Source organism: Equus asinus, chromosome 2 (assembly GCF_041296235.1).
Source record: "Equus asinus isolate D_3611 breed Donkey chromosome 2, EquAss-T2T_v2, whole genome shotgun sequence".
NCBI classification, from domain to species: domain Eukaryota; kingdom Metazoa; phylum Chordata; class Mammalia; order Perissodactyla; family Equidae; genus Equus; species Equus asinus.
In genome coordinates this window covers 77,021,290-77,039,853 of record NC_091791.1, presented here as the reverse complement: position 1 = coordinate 77,039,853, position 18,564 = coordinate 77,021,290, and the positions used below count along the sequence as shown (strand labels likewise).

At 42.0% G+C, this 18,564-nt stretch overlaps 2 protein-coding genes across 41 annotated transcripts in view; one reads left to right on the top strand and one right to left on the bottom strand.

Moving 5' to 3' along the window:
* Nucleotides 1-5,239, bottom strand: part of ZNF239 (zinc finger protein 239) — a 27,774-nt gene extending 22,535 nt beyond the window's left edge. For 10 of the 39 annotated variants that reach the window (XM_070491551.1, XM_044758101.2, XM_070491594.1 and 7 more), the window contains exon 1: nucleotides 5,152-5,237. The gene's annotated coding sequence lies outside the window, so the exon portion shown is untranslated. Of the gene's footprint in view, nucleotides 1-4,225; nucleotides 4,431-4,456 lie in introns of those variants that run through there. The other 29 variants (XM_044758113.2, XM_070491589.1, XM_070491547.1 and 26 more) reach the window with 17 other exon arrangements.
* On the top strand, nucleotides 4,853-18,436 carry LOC106831318 (translation initiation factor IF-2). Of its 2 annotated transcripts, XM_070491762.1 has the most exons (4): nucleotides 4,853-5,318; nucleotides 10,196-10,228; nucleotides 12,648-12,813; nucleotides 16,785-18,436. In XM_070491762.1, the coding sequence occupies exons 1-3, from the start codon at nucleotides 4,853-4,855 to the stop codon at nucleotides 12,803-12,805; spliced, it is 657 nt and encodes a 218-aa protein (XP_070347863.1). In that variant the 3' UTR covers nucleotides 12,806-12,813; nucleotides 16,785-18,436. The 2 variants fall into 2 exon arrangements, with proteins under 2 accessions (XP_070347863.1, XP_070347868.1); XM_070491767.1 differs by lacking the exon at nucleotides 10,196-10,228.
* The last annotated feature ends 128 nt before the right edge of the window (nucleotides 18,437-18,564 follow it).

Genomic DNA, 18,564 nt, shown 5'->3' with positions numbered 1-18,564 from the left:
ATCTTTTTTCCCTTTTATTTTTAATCTATCTTCCACCCAGTCATCTGGATTGTCTAAGACTCCTTCCTTACCTCAACAGTATTCAAACCACTTCAGATCCTGTCAATTCTCTCTCCTAAATCTTCCTCCAATGTGTTACCTCTTGTTTATTCCCACTGCCACTGTCCTATCCTAGGTGAGGTCCTCATTTCTTACCTAGATCACAACAATTCCTTATCAAGTCTTCAAAATACAAGTTTTGTCATCTTGCAATCCGTAGATTGGACAGTCAGAGTTATTCATTTATTAAGATCCCACAGGTTAAGTGGTGGGGAGAATTCCATGCTGAGAACAGAAAGAATATGTGGATGGACTACCAACTTCGTGGTAGTCTGAAAATTCCAAGATGAGAAATGGGATGACAGTGGACCACAAGAAAGGAATCAGTGTGACAAGGGAAAGGGAAAACAGCAAGAAAGGAGTGGTTCTGCGAAAGCAAGACAAAGTTGGGAATGAAAGCACCTGAATAGTGAATAGTCTCCCCTGGTGTCAGTGGGGCTAACGAGTCACCCCAAGGTAGAACTCAGGCTTACTGTGGGAAAGAGGACTCAGCATCCTGAAGCCCGACCAAAGTGGAAGGTCACAGGACCCGTAGTTTCCTGTTCCCATCCAACGAATGTCAAACTCCTCAAATCTACATACACGTGTGGCTTTCCACTTCCTCTCCAGAGCCCATCCCTGCTAGCTCCAACAATTTACTCAGGAAACAGTAATGCAGAAGGCAGGAGGCAGGCAGGAACTGTAGTCACCCAGGATTACCTGCAGTGATCCAAAGGTCATGCTCTAGTCCAGAATATCCCTTTACACATTTCTTCTGCCCTGACTTATATTTCTCCCATCCATTTTGGGAATCCTTTGTTTCAGGACAACCAATAACCTCCTTTCTGAAGCAGAAGGCTAAGTTAAATGCCTCCTCCTTCAAGATCTTATAGCATTTTCCACATACCTCTACTATAGTTATTAAATCTATCTCCCAAATTGGCTATAAGATTCCAAAGGATAGGGGCCATGCTCAACTAATCTTTAAATCCCCACCAACTAGCACAACTGATACAGAATCAAATGATAAATAAATTCACATTCAACTTAATGAAATTATACAAGTAAAAACCTTGAGATCATCAAACTCAACACTCTAATCTTACAGATGAGAAAACCAAGGTTCATAATGGGGAAGTGACTTACACAAGGTCACAGAGGGAGGGAAGGGTTAAATTGGGATTCCTCCCTTTCAGCAGACTCAAGGACAATGTCTGTTACATAGGAAACACTCAGCAAGTGTTGAGGGAATGAAGGGTTTTCTTTAAATTCAAAAAGTTATTAACATATGTCAGAATCTCAATTTTTCACTATACTAGCAATTTCCAACTTCATCATAAATAATCTTCATCAGGGACCAGATAGAAGAGAAGGAAGGAAAATATAGAGAGCACAGGGTCTTACTCATGCTAATCTCCCTTGAAGTCCTCAATTACTTTTTAAGGCACAGAGACAGAACGCTCTCAGTACCTTGAGGCAGGCTACTGTCCTCTAAACAAACTGATTTTTATAAGAGCTCATGGTCTCTTCCTATATATGTGAGGACTGTATTTGCCAAGACCAAAAAGATGGTCTTGCTACCTTACACCTGTCAGAATATAATTAACCAGACAAAAAAATAACAACTGTTGGAGAGGATGTATAGAAAAGGGAACCCTCATACACTGCTGGTGGGAATGCAAACTGGTACAGCCACTATGGAAAACAGTATGGAGATTTCTCAAAAAATTAAATTAAAAATAGAAATACCATATGACCCACCTATCCCTCTACTGGGTATTTATCCAAAGAACTTGAAATTAATAATTCAAAGAGACTTATGCAACCCTGTGCTCACTGCAGCATTATTCACAATAGTCAAGACGTGGAAGCAACTCAAGCGCCCATTGACTGATGATTGGATAAAGAGGATGTGGCATATATATACACAATGGAATACTACTCAGCCATAAAAAAGGACAAGATCGTGCCATTTGCAACAACATGGATGGACCTTGAAGGTATTATGCTAAGTGAGAATAAGCTAGACAGAGAAAGATACACACTGTATGATTTCACTCATATGTGGAAGATAAATACATGGATAAGGAGAATAGAATAGTGGTTAGCAGAGAGGAAGTTGGTTGGGGGTAGGGCAAAAGGGGTACAGTGGCACATTTATATGGTGACGGATAAAAACTAGACTATGAACATGGTGAACATGATGCAGTCTACACAGAAACTGATATATAATAATGTACACCTGAAATTATACAATAAGCCAATATGACCTCAATAAAATAATAAAAAGATGGTCTTGCTGGTGGCGTTGTTAAGAACCAATTATTTTTTCCTTAAAATCCAGTCTGACATTTTATTCAAATAACTTCTGGTGTGATGACCTGTTTAGCCATGGAGAAGGAACTGCATGGAGTTAGAAAACATGGGGTTTCCTTCTGACTCTGTGGCTCTCTGCAACAAAGCACACGGTGCGTCTCCTCAGCTCCCTCAGGATTAGAGCTCTGCTCTGCAAAATGCCAGCAGCACAGCAGCGAGGAGGCTGGCTGGCCTCCTCCATTTCAAACATTTTATAATTCTAAGTGCCAATCTTGAGGTGCCTTTCTAGAAATGGCTTTATGGAGACAAATGAGAAACTGCTTTTAAAAAAAGTGCTACTCGGTAATTTAAGAGTTTAATGTACCAATTAAATAAGTAGATACGTTGGTAAAGGGAACAAAGCAATCAGAGCATAAAAGATGACTCATCTCACCTACCTTAGTGACACTCACATCAGTATGCAGAGAAATACTTCACAATAAGTGCAACAAATCTTTGGATGCACAAAGATCAACAGATAAAAAAGGAGTAAAATTCTCCTTTTAGCAGATCTGGGGGTTGGTGGTGCCTAGGAACCTTAATTCTCAAAGAACACCACAGACAATTCCGATGAATAGCTTGGTTGAGGAGCATCTCTAGGAGTGATCTGGTACCTACTGTGCTATTTAACAAACTTTCTTATGTTTTTCACTCTTTCATGTTTCAAAAATGATTATCATTAATGTGCCTACTTTTTTCCCGTACACATATTCTGCTCGTGAAGAAAAGCACCATAGTTTATACAGTAGCCCCCATTATCCATGGTTTTGCTTTCCATGGTTTCACTTAGCTGCAGTCAACCATGGTCTGAAAATATTAAATGGAAAATTCCAGAAATAAACAATTCATAAGTTTTAAATTGCATGCCATTTTGAGTAGCATGATGAAATCTTTCACCATGCTGCTCCACCTTGCCCAGGACATGAATCATCTCTTTGTCTAGGATATCCACGCTGCATAGCTACCCGTTACCTGCCCAGTAGTCACTTGGTAGCCGCCTTCTCCCAGATGGACTGTTGAGGTATTGCAGTGCTTGTGTTCAAGTAACCCTTACTTTACTTAACAATGGCCCCAAAGCCCCAGAGTAGTGATGCTGGCAATTCAGATATGCCAAAGAGAAGTTAATGTTGTTAATCTCCTCCTGTGCCTAATTTATAAATTAAACCTTATCACAGGTATGTACATATAGGAAAAATCATAGTATACATAGAGTTTAGTACTATCCAAGGTTTCAGGCATCCAATGGGGGTCTTAGACTGTATCCCCCACGGATAAGGGGGGACTAGTGTAATTCCATTTGTTTTCCTGAGGCCACTTAGTACTGGACTGAGCATGTAATATCTTTGAATGACTTTTTAGTGAAAGAAAAATGTCTGGCAGGAAAAAGCAGGCTTTGAGAGAGTGGACCAGGCAAAGAAGCAGTGTGGAGACTTTGAATAAAAGCACATAGCCCAGTGCTCTGGGGAGAGGACCAAGCTCATGGAGAGAGGGTGGTTCAGTGAAAAATGATGTGGAATTTAAAGTCAGTAGATACTGGTGCGGATTCTGGCAACATCATCTGATAGCTATATGCCCTTCGTGTATTAATGTTCCTAAACCCATATTTATGAAATACTTATATCTCACGCTGAAGCCTGACAATAAAGAGAAAAACAACACACAGAACAAAGACAGGACGTGACACCAGATAGGAACGCAATTAATGCTGATGTCCTTCTTTAGTCCCAAGAAAGAAAGGCTATGTCCATTCTCAGAGAGATGGCATTTCTGGGGAGAAGAAACCCCAACTCACCTGGAACTTGGTCATTTCCTCCTCTCAGGAAGGAGACAGTCTTGGAAAGGTAGAGTTAGGGAAAGAGGAAGAGCCATGAAAATCAAGTCCACCTTGCAGGACACAGACTAGCCAGTCCAGCAAGGCTGTGGGAAAAAATTCCTCAGCTCCCGCTCCTAACCCCTCTGTCAGCCCATCGCACGCCCTCTCCCCAGAGGCCGCCCTCGGCTCCCCACGCCGCACCTCCCTCACCTTTCTCCGTAGGGCTTTGGATCAAGCCGGCCAAGCCGTCCCCCACAACCCCGCCCAAACCCACGAGGCTAAGTAAACTCTGCAGCCCCCAGCAGCTCTAAGATGTGTCCATTTCCTCAGGCTTTCCGGTTTCTGCCCTAAAGTTCTAGTCAGAGCAGTAAGATGTGTCGCTCTCCGCTCGGATGTGTCGCTTCTCGGGATGCATTTCGACTGCCCGAGACGCCTTCCCCGACCTGACTCGTTTCAGGAGTGCAGAGGCTCAGATGCAGCCTCCTTTTAGCGAGGACAGCGCTGTGGGGACAGAAACCTCGGTCCCTCACAGGAGCCCCTCTCGGTCACCTAACAACCACTGAAAACCTCCTTGAATAAAGCCAATCCCTGCCGCGGAAAAGGCCGATGTGGCCAACTACGAAGCCCCCAGGCTGGCCAAGGCCAGAGCTCGGTCAGGCGGGAGGAGCGCCCCTTGGGGTCGGGGCCAGTTCAGCGCTCTGGGACGCCTCGTCCCAAGTGACCGCAGCCCGGCCACGGGGACGCAGCAGCGGCCGCGGCGCTCGGATACACGTGCGGCCCGGAACTACAACTCCGCCAGGTCGCACGCCCTCCCACGGCGGCCCAGCCAGGCCTCCAGCGCCTCCCCCGCGGCACTCCCATGGTCCGACGCCTCCCTGCAGGCGCTGGCGCCGCACGCGTCTCACCTCCCACGTGGGAACCGACACCTGGCAGCGCAGGATTCCGGATACTGACCCGCGCCCGCGCCTAGGGCCCAGAACTACAAATCCCAGAAAGCCGCGGGCGGGCCACGCCTACTTCCGGCGCCCTCTTCTGGCGCTGATACCCGCCCTCACGAGGCGCTGCGTCGAGGGTGGGTTCGTAATGAGGTCGCTGCGGCTTGTGGTTGTTTGTTAGCGAATAGTTTATTAACATTATCCTGTTTTTATTTTTTTTAGTACATAGGCGTAAGAATTATTTTAAGAGTATCCATTAAGGTGTTTTCGTTTTGTTAAAGTGCTAGTGGGGGAAATGAACTTAGATGTCAGCCATAATTTCGTCTTTACCTTTAAAAATATTCTAAAATAGCTTTGTGCCCCTCGGGATCTCCGTCTCACGTCCGAAGTTCATTTATTTAGGAAACATTATTTGAAGGCATACTGTGTTCCAGGAACTGTTAAAGATACTTAAACAAAAATCTCCCATGTTTTCTTGATCCCGCTGTAATTAGGTTTTGTTCCCTACCAATCCAGTGTAAAATCATTAATTTCAACAACCTAGGTTCAAAATATATAAATCAGAAACTTTTAGAACAGGAGAAATTGACAGTTACTATCATAGTGGGGTATTTTGAGATATCTCTTACAGAAAAAATCAAGTCAATAAAAATCTGCTTGGGATATAGAAAAACAGAAAAACACAGTTAACAAGCTTGATTTAATACGTAGATATAGTACAGTAGACCCCAAATCAGGAGATAACCATTTTTTAAAAACATGAAACAGTACAAAAATTGATCCCATTAATGATCTAGTAAGGAAGAAGAAAGACAAGAATGGCAGGCAGCCCAGTTAGCAGTGAAAAATCCTGATTCTGTCTGTCTTTTAATAAATTAAGCACAATAATTAGCATATATGTGCCAAACACTATACCTTTATCTCCTGTAATCTTTCCATACACCCTAATGAGGTAGGTAGTGTGACCCCATTTTATAGCTTTTACATTTTAAAGGCTTTAAGAAGCATAATGTCTCATAATAAGGGGCAGAGGATGTATTCAAACCTAGGTTTTTTTCTTAGAATCCAGAGCACAAAGTTCTTCGCGGTTGACTCCTTTTATTATTACTCTGCTTTTTTCAAATCCTTCTCTCCTCCAAGACTTGGTTTTCTCATTTATAAAATGGAGTCAGTAACCACAGCCCCCTTCACTGAGACCCCCAGGAAGGCAAAGTAGGCTAAAGTGTTTTAGAAACTTTCCGGTGCTCTCTAGGGTTGAAGGTGATTATCACTGAAATGTGGTGCTCTGTACTTAGAAGATGTCAGGCGGTGTTTGTAGGGATGAGTTGAGGGGCCTTGGCAGTGGTTAGTGTGGGGACAAAGACAGTCACATCGTATTCTGTAATTTAGAATCCCTAGAGAATGATCACATTTTCTCACTTTATACAGGGTGGTGGTGGGAGCTTGGGATGTGTGCTGAATGGCATTCTCCTGACAGTGGTCAACCTTCCCACAAACATATACCCATTATTCTTTCATACAAACTGTAGACATACACACAGTCTGTACCCTCTCAAAGCATGTTCCCACACAACCATAGTCATTTGTAGCATGTATTCACCCATTATTGCCTGTATATTGCATTATTCCCATTTTTTTCAGTTCATATATATTTAAAACTTTTTATTTTAGAATAATTATGGATTCACAGGAATTTGGAAAAAATGTATAGGGAAGTCTCTTCACCCTTTACCCAGTTTCTCTCTATAGTAATGTCTTGCATAACTAAATTTTGTAATTTTCAGGATTAGACCCTGTACATATTTTGTTAAGTTTATACCTAAGTATTTAAGTTTTTTAGGAGGATCATAAATGATAGTGTGTTTTTAATTTTAATTGTCATGTGCTTGTTCTTTAGCGTATAGCAAATCAGTTGATTTTTGTCTGTTGATCTTGGATCCTTTGACCTTGCTGAACTCACTTAGTGGTTATAGGTGGGTTTTTTTAAAGCTTCCTTGACATTGTCTACATAGACAGTTGTATCATCTACAAATAGAGACAGTTTTCCTTCTTTCTTTCTGATCTGTATCCCCTTTATGTTTTTTCTTACCTACTGCCCTAGCTAGAACTTCCCGCACTATGTTGAATAAGAGAGGTGGGAGCAGACATGCTTGTTTGTTACTGATCTTAGGGATAAAGCCTTGTCTTTAAGTGTGATGTTGTTTTAGGTTTTTAGCAGTTTGAGGAAGTTCCTTTCTATTCATGGTTGGCTGAGCATTCTTATCATGAATAGCTGTTGGATTTTGTCTAATGCTTTTTCTATAACAATTGATTTGGTCTTAATATTTTTCTTCTTTAGTCTGTTGATATGGTAGACTATACTAATAGGTTTTCAAATATTGAACTAGTCTTGCATACGTGGAAAAAATTCCACTTGGTCATGGTGCATAATCTTTTTTATACTTTGCTGGATTTGATTTGATATTTTGATGAGGATTTTGTATCTAAGTTCATGAGAGTTATTGGTCTGTATTTTTTTGTTGTTTTGATACTGTCTTTGATTTTGGTATTAGGGTAATACTCGCCTCATAAAATGAGTTGGAAATGAAAATGAGTTTCCTCCTCTTTTATTTTTTGGAAGAGATTGTGTAAAATTTATGTTAATTATTCTTTAAATGTTTGGTAGAATTCTCCAGTGAAACAGTCTGAGCCTACAGGTTTCTTTTTATTTTAAATTACAAGTTAAGTTTCTTTAATGGTTTTATGACTATTCAGATTATCTATTTTATTTTGGTTTGGTTTTGGTCTTTCTGGTTCTCAAGGAACTGGTTCCTTGCTTCGAAGTTGTCAAATTTATGAACGTAGAGTTGTTAGTAGTATTCCTCTTTTTCCTTTTTATTGACTGCAGGCTTTATGGCGATATCTTCTGGCTTGTTCCTGGTGTTGGTGATTTGTGTCTTCTCTCCTTTTATGCTAGGGATTTATCAGTTCATTGATTTTTTTTGAAAAACAAGTTTTATGTTTCGTTAATTTTCTCTTTTATCTGTTTTCAATTTCGTTTCCTTTTCTTATGCTTTCGTTGTATTCATTTTCAGTTTGTTGGGATAGACTCATAGATTATCATTTGAAACTTTTCCTCTTTTCTAATATAAGCATTAAGTGCTAAGGATTTCCCTCTCAGTACTATTTTAGCACAAATTTTGACATCCTGTATTTTCATCATGAAGTTCTATTTATTGTTTTTAATTTCCTTTTAGTTTTCCTCCTTAGAAGTGAGTTGAAGTGTTTGAAGATTTTCCTGTTGTCGTTCTATTCTTGATTTATAGTTTGATTCCATTATCTCAGAGACTGTCCTTTGTGTGATTTCAATTCTTTTAAATTTGTTGAGGTTTGTTTTATGACCCAGGATATGGTCTATCTTGGTGAATGTTCTATGGGTGCTTGAAAAGAATGTGTATTCTGCTGCTGTTGGATGGAATGTTCTATAAATGTCAATTAGATCTTTTTGGTTGATAGTGTTGTTCAGTCATTCTGTATCTTTGCTGATTTCCATCTCGTAGTTCTAACAATTGCTGAGAGTATGGTGTTGAAGTCCCCAACTGTAATTGTGGGTTTTTCTACTTCTCCTTTCAACTCTATCGGTTTTTGCTTCATGTATTTCAAAGCTACTTTTTGATGCATACACATTTATGACCACTATGTCTTCCTGATGGATTGATCCTTTTATCATTACATAATTTTCATGATGTATCTTTTTCCACTATTTTACTGTCAACCTACATATATCATTATGTTTGACGTGAATTTCTTGAAGAAAGCATATAGTTGGGATATTTTTTAAAAAAAATCCATTGTGCCAATACCTGTCTTATTTATTTATTTATTTTGAGGAAGATTAACCCTGACCTAACATCTGCTGCTATTCCTCCTCTTTTTTGCTCAGGAAGACTGGCCCTGAGCTAACATCCATGCCCATCTTCCTTTACTTTATATGTAGGGTGCCTGCCATAGCGTGGCTTGTCAAGCAGTGCCATGTCCGCACCCAGGACCGAGCCAGTGAACCCTGAGCTGCTGAAGCAGACCATGTGAACTTAACCGCTGCGCCATGGGGCTGGCCCCTCCTCTCTTTTTTTCTTGAGGAAGATTGGTCCTGAGCTAACATCCATGCCCATCTTCCTTTACTTTATATGTAGGATGCCTGCCACAGCATGGCTTGACATGGCTTGCCAAGTGGTGCGTAGGTCTGCACCCGGCATCTGAACTGGCAAACCCTGGGCTGCCAAAGTGGAATGTGTGAATTTAACCCCCGTGCCACCGAGCTGGCCCCAATACCTGTCTTTTGATTGGCATATTATGCCATTTATATTTAAAGTAGGTATTGATATGTTAGGGCTGTGTGTCATTTTATTTTTTGTTTGTTCTTGTTTAGTTCTTTTCTTTTTCCTGCTTTCATGTGGGTTACTTGAAAGTTTTGATAGTTCCACTTAAAATTTGTATAATGCTGTTGATATATTGCTTTGTATAGTTTTTTAAGAGGTTGCTCTAGTATTACAATATACATGTGTAACTTATCACAGTCTACTGGTATCAGTTTTTTGCCACTTTGAGTGAAATGCAGAAACATTACTTCCTTTTACCCCCCTGTTTAAAAAATATAGTTGTATTAAATATTTCCCCTAGGTACATTGAACACTGTATCAGATGATGTTATAATTTTTGCTTCAACTGTCAGCTAGGGTTTAAGAAACTTGTGAGGGAAACAGCAGTATATTATATTTACCCCCCATTTTTACTCATTCCTTTGTTCTTCTTTCTTTTCTGAAGTTCTGAACCCTATTTTATTATCATTTCCTTTCTGTTTGAAGAATTTTATTTTGCCATTCTTTAAGGGTATGTCTACTAATGGTAAATTCTCCTAGTTTTCCTTCATCTGAGAATGTCTTTATTTCCCCTTCCTTCTTCTTTGTTTTTTTTTGTGTGTGTGAGGAAGATTGTCCCTGAGCTAACATCTGTGCCTGTCTTCCTCTACTTATAGATCAGATGCTGCCACAGCATGCCTTGATGAATGGTGAGTAGGTCCACACATGGGATCTGAACCTCTGAATCCCAGGCTGCTGGAGGGGAGGGCACAAACTTAAGCACTATGCCACTGGAATGGCCCCTCCTTCACTGGCTATAGAATTTGGTATTTACAGTTCTTTCACTACTTGAAAAACGTTGTGCCACTTCTTTCTGGCCTTTGTGGTTGCAGATGGGAAATCCCGTGTCATTTTAATTGGTGTTCCCCTCTATGTAATATGTTGTTTCTCTCCAGCCTTTTTTCTAAGATTTTTTCTTTTAGATTTTCAGAAGTCTGATTATGATGTATCTTGACATGGATTTCTTTGCATTTATCCTATTTGAGATTTGTTCAGCCTCATGGATCTGTAGGTTTATGCTTTTCATCAAATTTGAGACACTTTCAGCCATTATTTCCTTCAGATTTTTTTAAGCCCACACTTTCCTTTCCTCCTGGGACTCTAGTGATAGGAATGTTAGTTTTTGGTTTTTTTAAAAATAAACACAGAGGTCCCTGAGGCTCTGCTCATTTTTTCCCATTCTCTCTGTTTTCATATTTGGTAATTTCTATTGGCATGTTCATTATATGCTGTACCCACTCCATGAGCCTTCCAGGGGATCACTAGGGATCACAGTGGAGTGGTGAAAACCCAGATTCCATAGGAATCCCCATCAGTATTGAGCCTTGGAAGTCTGTGAAGAGAAGGGCAGTACACAGACTTAGAAGCAATTGCTCTGAAAAGCTGAGAGTCCCTGGATTGCAGTAAAGCAAGCAAGCAACTGGCCTGAAGCTCGGGTGGCCAGGGGACAAGAGGGGAGGAGTGGTAGAGGAAACTAGCAGGAGAGGCCATGATTCTAGCAGTCCTCGGCTATGGCAGGCTCATGTCAACCTTAACTGTTCCATGAACTTGGGAAAGTGGGGCTGCTCTGTGCTGCCTGAAGACTCTCATGTATGACCTCAGAACCCAGCCCAGAGATACTAGCTGGGAAGAGGTCAGGGGTGGGAGGCACAGCACTGCACCCTTCATGGTGGAGTGATTACCGCTGATGCTGGGTAGGCCCTCTTGGGCCCTGTTTAGGGGGCTCACAATATGGTAAGGAAACTTTTACCTAAACAGTGGGACTGAGGCTCATAGGAATGAGGTTTGTATCTGTTTTCCAAGGCAAATGATCTGTTGTGTGGATGATCTAACAGTGCTTTTTCTTTTCAGTTCTATCCTGATCTTGCCCCACCCCCATCCAGTACCCTTTTGCCATCTCTCTTCAGCTGATCCCAACCCTGACCCCAGAGAAAGGTAGCAGTAGTGCAAGCCTCCTGAGACCATCAAGCCCCAGCCGAGCCCTGCCCATCCAGGATGCTCTCTGTATTGCCAGGGCCGGGCACTCTGAGAAGAAGCTTGGGAGGTCTTCATTTAGGATGTACATCTTCTGCCTGTTGAGGTCTTGGGACCTGGAGAAGCACTGGTCAGAGAGCGCCTGGGTCTTTAGGCTTTAGCTGGGGAGCCCTTGAGAGACACACAGAAAGAAAGGTAGAGGGACTCTATTTACTGATTTCTTCCTGGCTGCCCTGCACTGGACTAAGGGCTCAACGTTTATCCTTGCCTTTTAACAGTGCTGTAGAGTAGGGGTCATTCTACACTCATCTTAAAATGAAGGCACAGCAGATGAGAGAGAGAGTAACTTGCCTAAGATCTTGTTGCTGATAAATGGCAGAGCCAGGATTCAAACTCAGATCACAAATGGAACAGGCCAGGTTAGAGATGAGCAAAGGAGCTTCTGTTGGACCCCTTGAACCTTCCAGTTCAGCCTGCTGGCGGATCACCCTAAACACAGAAATACACCAGGCCAACCATGGCGGTTGCAGATGGAGGTCCGACCATACTGGACTCCTAGAAAACCTGGGGAAATCCCAGTTGGAGCTGGAAAAGGGAGGCCAAGGCTCCTATGTAGATTTGAGCCCTTTCCTCACCTGGCCTGGATCCTGGCTAGAGCAGGGGAACACAGAGCTCTCCATCCAGATCCCTGCCAGGTCTAACAATGTCTCCAGCTCTATTTCCCAGGTTGCCCCCAGATGTCCTCAAATGCTGTGAAGCCATGGAAATAGAGAGCGTGATGAGGAGGGTCTCGTCCAGCCCTCTTCACTTTTCAGACTGAGAACTGAGGCTGAGAGAAAAGAGGAGAATTGCTTAAGTGGAGCCAGGCAAGCAGGGGAAGAGCGAGGAGGGAAGTCAGTGCTGCCCAGTAATGAAGGCCTCTTGGTGCTGCCCTGCTAGGGGTCTGGGCAGACAGCATCAGGGTTGTAGAAACTCATCCTTATAGTGCACATGCTGCCAGATGCAACTCAGCATCATTCCTGCACTTATTCATTCAAAAGCTTTCAGCGAATATATTTTGTGTCCCTTGTCACACAAAATGCTGTTTCTCCACAGGGCCACACCAGCACTGGGATGAGGAGAGTTTTCAGCACCGTGAATCCTCTCTCCTCCCCATCACCTTCTTCCCCCGATCATGTGTTGTTGCTGTACTTCCCACCTTTCTTCAAACCCTGCTGTTGATTTTCTCAAAGATGTTGGGCTCAGCCAACTAAGGACACTGGTGAGTAGATAACAACTTAAGGGGTGTCCCCCCAGCCAAGCTTAAATGTATCACAGGATATCCCTAAAGATCTGGAAATCTTTAAACCAAAAAACCGTGGCTTTTTAGATGTTGTATTAGCATAATAGAAATGTAAATCTATATGGAGTGAGGAGGGTTGGGTCACCAAATTTGGCAAATTATAATATAGTATGTCCAGCCAAATTTGAATTTCAGATAAACAATGATTATTATTATTATTTTTAGAAAATGTGTGTCCCCTGCAATGTTTGTCTGAAAATCAAATATTACTGGGCATCCTGTATTTTATCTGGCAACCCTAGGAGAGGGGCATGCTCCCACGGACTCTTCGGAAGACTCTTAGTGGGCAATTGCCATCTCTTAGGCTAAGCCAGAAGGTGTGCTATGCCCTGCCTTCATTTCAGTCACCTGCCTCCGAGAAAGAGGATACTGAGAGCGGCTGCCCGAAGCCTCTTGACAGAGAGCATCCTAAGCAGGCCCTCCAGGGTCACCTCCTCTGTCCTCTGTCTTTCCTCTTCTTCAGTGGAAACCTGCACTGTCTGCATTCCAGGAGCCAAAGCAGAGCAGCAAAAGACAGGGGCTGCGGAGTGAGATAGCCTGGGTTTAAATACAGGCTCTGCCTCCAGAAAACTATGGCACCATGAGCAGGTTTATCAATGTCACTAAGCACTGATTTCCTCCTCTGTAAAATGAGGCTCACAATACCTGCTCCTTCAGGCTGTCGTGAGCTCTACGTGAAATAACGTACGGAAGGTGCTTATCCCAGCACCCGGCAATAAAGGTTAGCTGTTATCATCCTCATTATTGACCTTCAGGGGGCAGCGGTCATTAGAAGCATGTCCTTGGACATGGAGGCACTAGGGGAGGATGTTTTGCGCCTGCTCCAGGGGTGTGTGCCCTTGTGCTTGCTCTCTGTGGCTTCCCTCTCTTTGAATCTCTGGCTTTTCATTTCTTTTATCTCAGTTAATTCTCACAACAGTCCTGGAAAGTAGACAAGCAGAGATTATTAACTATTTTGCAGATGAGCAAACTGAGGCCACATTATTTATCCTCTCTAAATCTTCCTCATCTGTGAAATGAAATGGGGAACAGGGTGAGATCCGCATGGCAGCAGAGTCTTTGAATCTCCCCAGTCGCTCATAAAAATGGATCGAGTCACTAGGATAGCGGGAGAAACATCCCACTGGACAGTATCTTCAACAAAACTAGAGTAAGGGTATCCCCACAAATCACAGAATGGGTGGGGTCAAACCACTACCATGCTCAGCAGCTGTGCCAAGAGAGCGAAGATCCTGAAACCCAAAAGACAGAAACTGCCAACAGATAACACAGCCCTCAAAGAAGAGAGTCCCACTCTGACTGGAATTGTCAGCAAGAAGATGAGAACACTGTTGAAACTGGGCTAAGGTTCGTCAGACTCCTCCACAAGCTCCAGTTTGTAGGTGAATCCACAAGACTGCAGGAACCTGAAGAAGCCGGAGCTCTTTGGAGAAACGGCTCGCTCGTGGCAAAGCATAGTGTGAGCCTGGGACAACTTGTCTGCTAGGGAGCAAAGAAGCACCAAAGACTACCACCATCATGTCATAAGGACCCAGGGCTGACTTGAAGAGCTCCTCTATTTGATTCAAACAAACCAGGTATAAAAGAAATCTATGAGGCACTTAGAGAGATTTGCGTATGGACTGGATATTAGACATTAAAGAATTTGTGGAAATAATTGAAGACCAACCAAATGAGAATAAGCAAAGTCTATTCAAAGCTTGCTATGGAAACGGAGTCAGCTACTGTCACTTGCATTTTGGCAGAGGCTCAAAAGCAGACAGAGGAGTGGGAAAGCTTTAGAGTGGAAAAAAGGGAAGGCTTCAGGTATGCCTTGATAGCAGGCTGTCGGCGAGGGAAATTGGTAGCAGCTAAGTAGAAGAGGGTGTCCTATGTGATTGGTAGGGAAGTATACTTGCCTTTCTCTGGTTGGTGCTCAGTTGGAAGTGGGGACAAAAATTAGTGATGCTGTCAGTTATTAATTAAGACCTGACTATTTGGGGGTGATTGGTAGTTTGGCTTCCTGGGCTGACTGCTAGAGATCGTGGTGTGACTTCCTACAAGCCTTAGCAAGCTGGTTTCCTGGGCTGGATATTGTGGATTGTCGGTTGGTTTCCTGGGCTGGTTGCTGCAGAGTGTTTATCTATGGTCTTGCCGTTGTCGATTTGCATATTCAGTCTCTCAAGTTATTACTTATTAAGTGTGACAATAGTACAATGTAAAAAATGAAATAAAATGCCCTTAGGTAGGATGTATACCAGATTATTTGCAGATTAAATAATCCAGAAAACCAAAGACATGGGGAGATAGATAGATAAAAGAAAATGGGCACAACCTTGAATCTGGGTTATGGATACATGGAGGCTCATTATATTATTCTACATCATGTCTATTTTCAAATTTCTATAACAAAAAGCTTTTGCTATTGAGGATAGTCATAGTATCTACCTCATAGTGTTGCTTTGAGGATTAAGTGAGATAACTCAAGTAGAATTGACATAAGTCAAGACCTTGCAGTGGGCCTTTGCCGAGCACTTTATTGGCATTATTTCATTATTATGTGAGATGTTATGTGGGGTTTACTACACAGGCTGTTTTGGAAAGTGATTTTTTTCACTCAGCAATATTTTGTCAGCACATTTATGTAACATATGTCTACATCTACATTGATATTTTTAATGGCTGCCTAGTATTTTGTCATATGGATTTACGATAATTTACTTAATCACTCCTTATTAATAGTGAGAATGTTGAACTTTATCTGAACCCTGTGCTTCTGGAAAAACAGCACAGGTTGAGAAATCCCCAACACTGTTGTTTGGGTGACAGTATAGTGGGACATAAGATGATGATGGCATTTCAGTTTAGTGGAGGAAAGAACAGACTTTTCAATGAATGGTGCTGGAAAGATTATATATTCATTTGAGACAAACTTAGATCCTCTCTCTTATAAGATGTGAACTTTATAAAATAAATTGCAGAGTATTAAAGGCAAAACATAAACACAAAACTAAATGTTAGGGGTTGAATTGTGTCCCCCCCAACCCCCAATTCATATGTGAATTGCAAGTCAAGGAATGCCAAGGATTGATGGCAACCATGAAAAGTCAAGGACGGATTCTATCCAAAGTCTCAGAAGGAACCAACCCTGCTGACACCTTGATTTTGGACTTGTAGTCTCCAGAACTGTGAGAAAATTAATTTCTATCGTTTAAGTTTGTGGTGCTTTGTTAAAGTAGCCCTAGGAAACAAATATAATTACTATCTAATTTTAAAACATTTCATCACCCCCAAAAGAAACTCCATACCCATTAATAGTCACTCCCCATTCCTCCTTCCTTCCATCCACTGGATACCAGTAATCTATTTTTGTCCCTATAGAATTGCCTTTTTTTGACATTTCGTATAAATGGGATCATACAATATATTGTATTTTGTGACTGTCTTCTTTTACTTAGTATTTTCTTCAGACTTCATTGATTATATAGTGTGTATCAGTACTTCATTTTCCTTTTACTGCCGAATATTATTCCATTATTTGGATTAACAGATTTTGTTTATCCATTCACCAGTTGATGGACATTTGTGTTGTTTCCACTTTTGGCTCTTAGGAGTAACACTGCTATGAACACTTGCATGCAAGTTTTTGTGTGGATGCATATTTTTATTTCTCTTTGGTATGTATCTAGGGATAGAATCACTGAGTGACATGGTAACTCTATGTTTAATGTTTTTGGGAACTGCCAAACTGTTTTCCAAAGTGGCTGCACCATTTTATGATCCTACCAACAATGAATGAGGATTCCAATGTTTCTACATTCTGATGGCTTCTTATTCAAAATAAAAACCAATATTCTTACAGTGGACTAAATGAACCAATATTCTCTTTTTTTAATTTTTATTTTTTTTAGGAAGATTAGCCCTGAGCTAACATCTGCTGCCAGCACTCCTCTTTTTGCTGAGGAAGACAGGCCCTGAGCTAACATCCGTGCCCGTCTTCCTCTACTTTATATGTGGGACACCTGCCACAGCATGGTTTGCCAAGCGGTGCCATGTCCACACCCGGGATCTGAACCAGCGAACCCCGGGATGCCGAAGTGGAATGTGCAAACTTAACTGCTGTGCTACTGGGCCTGCCCCTGAACCAACATTCTTTAGTCAGGGTTCTCCAGAGAAACAGAACCAATTGTGTGTATAATTAATTAATTAATTACTTGGCTCATGTGGTTATTGAGGCTGAGAAGTCCCATCCCCTGCTATCTGCAAGCTGGAGAATGGGGAAAGCCAGTGGTGTAATTCAGCCTGTGTCCAAAGATCTGAGAACCAGGGGAGTCAGTGGTGTAATGCCCAGTCTGAGACCAAAGGCCTGAGAAGAGAGGGGTGGTGTGCCAGTGTAAGTCCCAGGTCTGAAGGTGTGAGAGCCAGAGGCTTGATGTCTGAGAGCAGAAGAAGATGGATGCCTCAGCTCAAGAAGAAACAAAGAATTCATCCTTCCTCCACCTTTTTGTTCTATCTGGGACCTCAATGGATTGGATGATGCCTGCCCACACTGGTGAAGGTGGATCTTCTTTACTCAGTTTACAGATTCAAATTCTAATCTGTTCCGGAGACACCCTCACAGACACACCCAGAAATAATGTTTTATAACTATCGTGCATCCCTTAGCCCCGTCAAGTTGACATATGAAATTAAGCATCAAAAATATCATCTGGGCTTTTCCTATGTCTTCAGTGTTGTAACCACATTGGCCTTTTGCTATTCCTTAAATAAACCAAGCACACTCTCTATAGGGGCTTTGCATCTGCTGTTCCATCCCCCTGGAACAGACTCCCCACAGATATGCTCCTTCTTATTACCTCACTTCCTTCAGACTTCTACTCATATGATCTCTTATCAAACAGACCAGTCCTTACAGCTCTATATTCAATAAGAATCCTTCCTCCACCTCTTTGCCCTGCTTTTGTTTAATTCCTCTCTTCCTGACCCCAATTGGAATGTAAGATCTTTGAGAGGAGGGACATTAATTATTGTGTTCACTGTGTGAAAGAGAAATTATTCTGACACTTGTTGAAACCTGCAAAGAAGACTTGATTCAGGACTACTGCAGTAAGAGAGAGAGCTTGAACTTAACTCCCAATAACACAGGGACAAGTGGGGATTCACAGCCAACTGTCGGGGTGAGAGGGTAGATGGAAAATTACTAAGAAGAAATCGGTTAGGTGTCAAGGGTGTGGTGGTGGCCGGGAGAGGGACTTGATTAGATATCAAGGGTGCAGGAAGAGGAGCTTGATTGGATATCAAGGGTGGGGGAATTCTTGATGAACTGGCTTAGTAGGATTCTTTGCTAAAATCGGGCTCAGCAGGCCAAAGACAAGGCTTAGTTGAGAAGAGGGATCAGAGGAGCCTGACTAAAGTTTGGTCAAGGCGGGAGTCCTTGTCAACTTCCCTATCCTTAGCATCTGGAACAATGAGTGGCACATAGTGAGGCACTAGTTAATCATTGTTAAAGTGGTGCATGCGACCCATTCTGAAAAATTTTCTTCCAAATAAAAAGTCCTAATTGAAGAAAAGAGATACATTTTCCTTCCCAAGCTGTCCAGTTCCTGGAGTTTATAAGTAGAAATATTTTTTTTCTAGAAAATAATACATTTGTTAAAAACTGATTCAATCTTGTTCCAACATCTATGTCAA